The sequence below is a fragment of the Chiloscyllium plagiosum genome, unplaced genomic scaffold (assembly GCF_004010195.1).
Source record: "Chiloscyllium plagiosum isolate BGI_BamShark_2017 unplaced genomic scaffold, ASM401019v2 scaf_2423, whole genome shotgun sequence".
Taxonomy (NCBI): domain Eukaryota; kingdom Metazoa; phylum Chordata; class Chondrichthyes; order Orectolobiformes; family Hemiscylliidae; genus Chiloscyllium; species Chiloscyllium plagiosum.
Window position 1 is genome coordinate 70,734 of NW_025215330.1, and position 7,783 is coordinate 78,516.

At 38.2% G+C, this 7,783-nt stretch overlaps 1 protein-coding gene across 1 annotated transcript; it reads right to left on the reverse strand.

Moving 5' to 3' along the window:
• Positions 1–303: 303 nt before the first annotated feature.
• LOC122548285 (methylmalonate-semialdehyde dehydrogenase [acylating], mitochondrial-like) lies at positions 304–6,953 on the reverse strand. The gene is made up of 6 exons (XM_043686813.1): positions 6,847–6,953; positions 5,438–5,512; positions 3,903–4,064; positions 1,782–1,860; positions 1,125–1,427; positions 304–464 (listed from the first exon to the last, which is right to left on the reverse strand). Exons 1-6 carry the CDS (start codon positions 6,913–6,915, stop codon positions 319–321), a joined length of 834 nt encoding a protein of 277 aa, XP_043542748.1. The 5' UTR covers positions 6,916–6,953; the 3' UTR covers positions 304–318.
• Positions 6,954–7,783: the final 830 nt, after the last annotated feature.

A 7,783-nucleotide genomic window follows, 5' to 3' on the forward strand; every position in this document is an offset into this window, starting at 1 on the left:
TAATATCTGTACCTAGGTACTTTGTACCTAAGATGGCACAAGCGTTGGTGGCATTGTCCACTTTTCACTGTACTCCTGTTCTTTTGTAACTTGAGTACATGTGATAATAAACCTAATTCTAGTTCATGATTTTACTGAAGTGATTCTATATTTTGTTGGGTGGCGGGAGGGGATCTGGAGAGAGATAGAGTTGCAAAAGGTAAAGCAATTAATATGATTTCAATACCAAGTGGGAGGTGTGGAAAAAGATGAAAAAAAATTAAAAGGTTTGTCCTGCATGCAGCTGCTCTGCAAATGAACTATGATAAAGTCCAATAACTAGGGAATGAAAAGGATATTCACCATGTTTGACTGCACTCTCTTGCCATTTTTAGAACCTCTTGTATAGATGTACTCTCCTGCTTGATTGGAACCGACAAAACTTATGGCCTTTATCGCAGGTTGGTCACAAATGAAGTTCACAGCTTTAAAAAAAGTCAAAAAATAAAGCGCAGTTTATTATTCCCATAGGATGCAGCATACAGCATGCACTTGGAGGTACCCGCAACATCGGTCAGAAAGTTGGTTCGGGAGGAATGGAAAGACTTGGAGAAATATTACTGTAATATCAGTCATTTTCTTTCTCACTTCTTGAATTTTATCACTATTACAGCCAAACACTTTCAACGTGGGAGAAAATAGCAATAATTCACTGCCTCATATACTTAATTATGATATTCAACGCTATGAAATGTCATAATTAAATGTCATTATCTCCACTTCATACTAACAGGTAGTCATTACAGGCAGCATTCAAGGGAATTTCCTATTCCACACGAGAATCTTGATCATAAAAAAATTTCACATGCTACACAGCCAAATGAAAGGCATCTCAATGGATATCCATCTGCATCAACGCTGTTAGACAAGCTAAAAAGGTCCCAGCATAATCCAATATACTTTTACATGCATTGAAGCGTGGGAGACAACTTTGACAGGCTATTTTTCATAAACTGCTGCGACCATCAAAACTCAAACTTTGGATATTAAATCCTCACATGACTAAGACTTATGATTAAAGGGGTTGGTACATACCAACTTCAACAACAGTTTTAAAACTTTTATAGAAATATCAAATTTCCTACCATCATGCTGCCCATGAATAATATTAAGGGTTCCATCTGGAGCTCCTGCATCTTGTAATAACTTGGCAAGCAACATGGCTGCTCCTGGAACACGCTCCGAAGGTTTGAGCAGGAAGGTATTGCCACACACCATAGCCATAGGGTACATCCAGAGTGGAATCATGGCTGGGAAGTTAAAGGGAGTGATGCCAGCACACACTCCTAAAGGCAGTCTGTAGGTGAATGTGTCCATGTCTTTGGTAATGGAGGGCAAGGTCTCACCCAGCATTAAAGATGTGATACTGCAAGTATGTTCAACAACCTCTGTCAGGACAGAAGCATAGAGATCACTGTTATGGAGGACCAATTAAACTCTGCAGGTTTTAAAATAAAACGGTCACTTGACTGGTACCACAAGAATAACCAGAATACCTAGAATTTTAAAACACAAATTAAAATTCTTGTAAAAGTTGCTCAAGTAGGAAAGAGAAGAATACTTGAGAAACAATATCATGGAAGAGCAAGTTATTAACAGTTCTGGAGGGAATTACTATGGACTACGATGGAAACCAGCTGAATAACTTGCCATCTGTAATTATGTTTGAGGTATGTGAAATTTATGCGATTTCACAAGATATCACTGATATACTTTTACTTAGGAATCCACACATTACTTACGTAAGCCTCTGAAAACATCTCCTTCAGCATCTGGCAAAGTTTTACCTTGCTCTTTTGTGATGAGCTTGGCAATTTCAGCCTGTTAATAAAATTAAAAGACATCTTATTTGAAAGATTATTCTTGTATTCAATGTCAGGTGTTGTAGGCAGTGATGGTAAGTTTGAACAAAAGAATTTCTTTCTGGCTTTATGAACATTCAAACAAGAAATAAAAGTAGGCCATTCAGCCCTTCAAACCTGCTGTGCCATTCAAGAGGAAACTTGCAAATTATTTTAACCTCAAACTTTACATTTCTGCATATGCCCAATAATCTTTTATCTTTATGGCAATCAAGAATCCATTTACCTGTGAAGATTCTACAGCTATTACATTTTGAGGAAGAGAATTGTAAATATTCTCAACACTCTTAGATAAGAATGTTTCCTCATCTGCAACTTAAATGGACAACACCTTCATTTTAATTATGATCCCGAGTTCTAGATTCTTCTTGAAGAAACATCCTTTCCTCATTCACTGGTCAGGTCCCTCAGGATCTTCTATGTTTCAAATAAGTCACCTCTGACCCTAAACTCCAGGGGATACAGTCATAACCTTTCTAGCCTTTTCTCACAAGTCAGTCTACTCGCTCCAAATATAAGACTAGTCAATCCTCTGATAGCTTCCAATGCATTAATATCCTTCCCCAAATACAGGGCCGTACTGAACATACGCACTCTCACCAATTCCCTGTATAACTGAAGCAAACCTGTCTTATTCTTGCATTCAATTTCCCTCACGATAAAACACAACATTCTCAGTTTTGCTGATTATTTGCTGTACCCGCAAACTCACCACCTGCGATTCATACACTTGGGCACTGGGATATCTGCAAAACTGACCATTTTGATAATATGCTTCTTTTCTATTCTTTCGGCCAAAATGGACAATACTGCACTTTCACAGATCTTTGCCCACTCACTTAATCTATATCCTGCTGTAGGCTCATGTCCTATTAGCTTTACTGGATAAGCAAATTTAGATATCATATTTTCAGTCCCTTCTTCTGTGCTATTTATATATATTGTAAAGAGTTGAGGCCCCAGCACTGATCCTTGGAACGTCCTGACAGCCTGAAAAAGACTCATTTATTCTTACTCAGTTTTCTGTCAGCCAATCAATCTTCTCTCCATGCCAATATATTATCCCTTAAACCATGAGCTTTTATTTTCCATAATAACTTTCGATCCAGCATCTCATCAAATGCTCTTTGGAAATCTAAATTCAATAAACCACTTTATCTAAAGCACCAGGTACTTCTTTAAAAGAACTCCAATCATTAATTATGGTCTCCCTTTGGCAAAACCATACAGCTCTGCCTGGTGTAACAAGGGGACAAATACCAGTGCAGCAAAATACTCAGCTGATGACCTGAAGGTTTGAGCCCATGCTGTGGGATTCTAGAAGCCCTACTGCACTGATACAGAAAAATGATGAGGTAAAGACAAACAACTGCCAATAATAAAGCAAGAGTGGTGTTGCTGATTTAAAATCAGGCCTGATCAGCAGGAAACTGATGACTGTCTTCAGCAGAAAAAAAGATAAAATTGGGTCGGTGCAAGATTTTGAAGGTGGATGAGGTTAATATAAGTCCCAAGACACTTTAGTCTTATGCAACTCCAGGTACCTGCTGCAGAGTTACAACAAAAAGCTAAAAATCACACAACACCAGGTTATAGTCCAACAGGTTTAACTGGAAGCATACTAGCTTTCGGAACGACGCTCCTTCATCACTACCACCTGATGAAGGAGCGTCGCTCCGAAAGCTAGTGTGCTTCCAATTAAACCTGTTGGACTATAACCTGGTGTTGTGTGATTTTTAACTTTGTACACCCCAGTCCAACACCGGCATCTCCAAATCATAACAAAAAGCTAGTACTCCCCTGAAAATTAGTCAACAGAAAACCTGGGAAATCACAGGTAATTTTCCCTTCAAAAGAATATTCTCAAGCTATCTCACTGGTTAATAAGAGAAAAAATTCTCTATTGGAGGCCACTTATTTGTTCACAGGATTCTCCTTACCCCATCGCCCCGCCCTTAAAAACATTCAATTCATTGACACATCTGTACTGAAATCACTTACCATGTTTTCTTTGATGAGTTGCTGATACCTTAAAAAAACTTGTTGCCGACTCAACACTGAGGTCTCTGACCAAGACGGGTAAGCACGCTGACAGGAATTCAAGGCAGCAAGCATCTCTTCTTGGGTGGCCTTTGGGACTTTGCCAATCACTTCATTTGTTGCCTAGAATCCAGGTCATAAGTAGCAGGGAAGGTTAATACAAATCCCTGAATTACCACCATAGATGAAGGAATCAGCATGCATGAGAAAAAGAATTATGTGATTGCAACTCAAATCACAAATCTCTAATTATTAGTCTTTATAATTGTAAAAACCGCTAATACACAAGTTTCACACTGCAGCACTCACACAACTACAGAATGGTTTAATGATAGCATTGAGAGGCATCCTGCCATGAAGCTGAAAGTCAAATTCGCTGAATCTTCATCCTTGCTAATAACAGAGACAATACAGGCAAAATTTTCCTCACTGGAGATAAAAGGAAGAAGCTTTTCTTTTGAAAAATGTGCAGTGAACTCAAAAATGCTTATGAGCCACCAATCTTGCTTTACACAGGTTCCACAAGATTTGCCATAGCTAGTGGACGGCACGGTGGCACAGTGGTTAGCACTGCTGCTTCACAGCGCCGGAGACCCGGGTTCAATTCCCGCCTCAGGCGACTGACTGTGTGGAGTTTGCACGTTCTCCCAGTGTCTGCGTGGGTTTCCTCCGGGTGCTCCGGTTTCCTCCCACAGTCACAAAGATGTGAGGGTCAGGTGAATTGGCCATGCTAAATTGCCCGCAGTGTTAGGTAAGGGGGGGTCGGTGTGGACTTGTTGGGCCGAAGGGCCTGTTTCCACACTGTAATGTAATCTAATCTAGTTAATATACCGTTCCTTAATGATTTCCCACTTTCACGCTTTGGAAGAGATTTGATATTTCAAAATCCCCAACTTCTAAAAATTGGAAGAGAAATACAATAAACTTTACATTATCCAGCATTTATTGGACAATAGATCAAATATTCTAGATAACTAAGGAGGTCCACATAATCAATATAGAAACACACTACATATAGAAAAATAATGCAGTGGGTACACACACTTATATACTTGCAGCATAATTCACTTAAATAATAATGCAACTTTGCCTTAAATACTGTACAACTTTACAGGCTGAGAGTCTTCTCACTCGCTGACTACTCAGATATCACAATAGATCACAGTATTTGAGGAGAAATTGAATCAACTGATATTTTGTGTGACAGTTCGATTGAACATATATACTTACATGAGGTAAATAAATTTAAAAACTAATAATTGGACAAAATAATACAATACATTCTGCAGTGTTTGAGGTATACAATTTTTGTTGGGTTATCAAGAGTGTTGCTAAAACAAGGTTTGCTATATGTCAATAGCATAGTCATAGCCTAAGTATTTTTTCCCTCTCAAAACAATACTACCTCAGCACTTCCTCTGATTGTCCAATAACCTATGTAAACAATTCTGACATTTAAATTTTACAAAGTGGATTTAAAAAAAACACATACTCACAGGGTTGTGAATGTCAATCCATTCGGAGGTGCGAGATTCAATAAATTTCCCATCAATAAATAATTTTGTTGTTGGCTGCAAAATAAAAATCAGACAGTCTGCAAATAAACAACATACTAATACACTTGACCAGACCTGACTATTCTCCCAGGCCTCTAATTTTAAAGAATTGAAATATTTCAATTTGGTACTTTTAAACTGCAGGCTGCAGAATATTACTGGTGACAATTTCAAAATATATTCTTATATCTTTTGTTCAGAAGTATAAGGTTTTAAGAAATCATGGACATACACAAATCAAGACTTTTAGCTTCAGAACAACTTGAAAAGATTCAGTTTAAAATGAAACAGAAAATAGTTCAATTTTCACCAGAAATTAGCCAACAAAGCAGATTCTATGCTTTATGAAGATAAGAGACCCGTGCTTAACTGACAACATTAAGCCCTAAATGAATGTGCAAATTGATTACTTGGGGATAGCTGGTCGCAGCTCGGAGAAATTGCTTGGTAGAACTGAAGAAAATATGAACTGAAGGAGTACTAATACTTGAAATAAAACATATGCAGCAAGTATGATTTTCTGTTATTACACAATGTGACACAGTTTGTACAAATACATTACTTGTTATACTAACTGTTCATTGGTTAAGCAACTGTCAACCATCCAAAAACCTTCTTATAGGGTGAACTGACCACTCACTCATGACCTACTGGATGGCCACACCTATGCTACAAGGATACTTGTAAGTGAGCTATGAAAATGGCAGACATTGAGGCTGACTTCTGGAAGATGATTTGTTTGGGGGGAGGCATTAGAAGAGGAGGAGAGGCAAACTGAAAAGCTCAGCTTGCCTCCTACCAATGCAAGGTCATTTCCGTGGTTTCAACACCAAGCTTTGTGCCCAGAAGTAAACTTTCTGTCACTTACAGGAAGCAGCATGGTATCAAGTGAAACTGTAGGCTGCTTCTTTAAGCCTGCTTTCAATGTTTGGCCTGCTCTTTCCATCAGACTACTGAACTTTGGCTGGTTTGGAGCTCAGATATTTCTGCTATTCGCAAAAGCATTAACCTCTTGCTTGAAATTTAATAGAAGTGACAAGCTTATTTTGTAAAGTTTTTGGTGACTTTCCATTCTCCACGTATAACTCAAAACAAGTCAGTGGTGGATGAATGTACAACCTATTCAAAGGTATGAAGGAGCACAACTGCATAAAATTAACTGTGCATATACAGCTTTGTCAGCAACAATATCTTCAGGGGCAAGCACTGTATTCAAGACAAAGGGAACATTTGTCGTTACTTAGGAGACGATTGAGAAAGGAAAGTGATGCAATAAAAAAGTCAATAGCGAACTTTTTTTTTAAAAAGAAAAAGGCTTGATAGAGCAACTGCAACTGGCCCAAACTTACTGGAGAGGAGTAGCACATACATCCCAACGGAGGAGTGATCTGCAACAGAAGGTAGAAAAGATCATACATGCAAAAATGTCTCCTTCACTGTTTAGCTGCATTGAAAACTTCACATTTCAACTCTTTTCCCTGCCTATCTCCAACTCTCACACCCTCTCAGCCTAGCTAGTTTCTTTCAACAAAGGTGCACAACAGTTATGGAAATTGGATGTATCTCAGTTCTGTGGGATTTACAGATTTTCACTGTCTTAGGAATCAGCGATTATGTTTTTCTGCAAAATTAAAAAATGTTGGTGAGAAGCCAATTTATGTTCAGTGTTGAAATTCAGGTGAAGTTACTATTTCCAGATTTTATTTGCATGGCTGCACATTACCTTTCTCAAAGGGTACATTACAAATTTTGTATGTCAATAAGTGGATTTTGTAATAAACAGAACGTATTCCAAAGCTGAAATAAATCAGTTAGTAGCACTTTAGTTGTCTATGTAGCTCTGTTTAATGGTATAAAATAATTTCCATCCCATACTACTCAATTGTGCTAATTGAGTAGAGTCATACAGCAAGGAAAAGGTAGATTTCAATTTCCATTCAACTGTTTTTCAAATATAAAGTATAACAGGCACAAGGTAAAGCCACCATAGTGTTACTAGAGCATATGGCTTTTCTCAGATGACTGGTGGTGGCTTAACTTGAGGCTCACCACACTTCAGGTGAGGTGCCCTTTGTGGTAACCTCAGTGTGTGCAGATATTACACCCATGCTGTTGGCATCACTGTGCATTGCAAACTGGCAGTCCAGCCAATTGAGCTAACTGACTCTCAAGTTATAAATAAATTCAAGACAATGATTGAGAATTGGATACTTCACAAAACTGGCATTAGCTTGTAGAAAAGAAATTCTCCAGGTGTTTCAGAAGTTTATCTGAGTGAGAATGAAA

Excerpts from the sequence above, each read along its gene's own strand:
- LOC122548285 (XM_043686813.1), bottom strand. The coding sequence starts at position 6,915 with ATGTATGATCTTTTCTACCTTCTGTTGCAGATCACTCCTCCGTTGGGA. Across the intron at positions 5,513-6,846 it reads GTATGTGCTACTCCTCTCCA|CCAACAACAAAATTATTTAT; the intron begins GTAAGTTTGGGC and ends TTTATTTTGCAG. Across the intron at positions 1,861-3,902 it reads AACTCATCAAAGAAAACATG|GCTGAAATTGCCAAGCTCAT; the intron begins GTAAGTGATTTC and ends TTTTATTAACAG.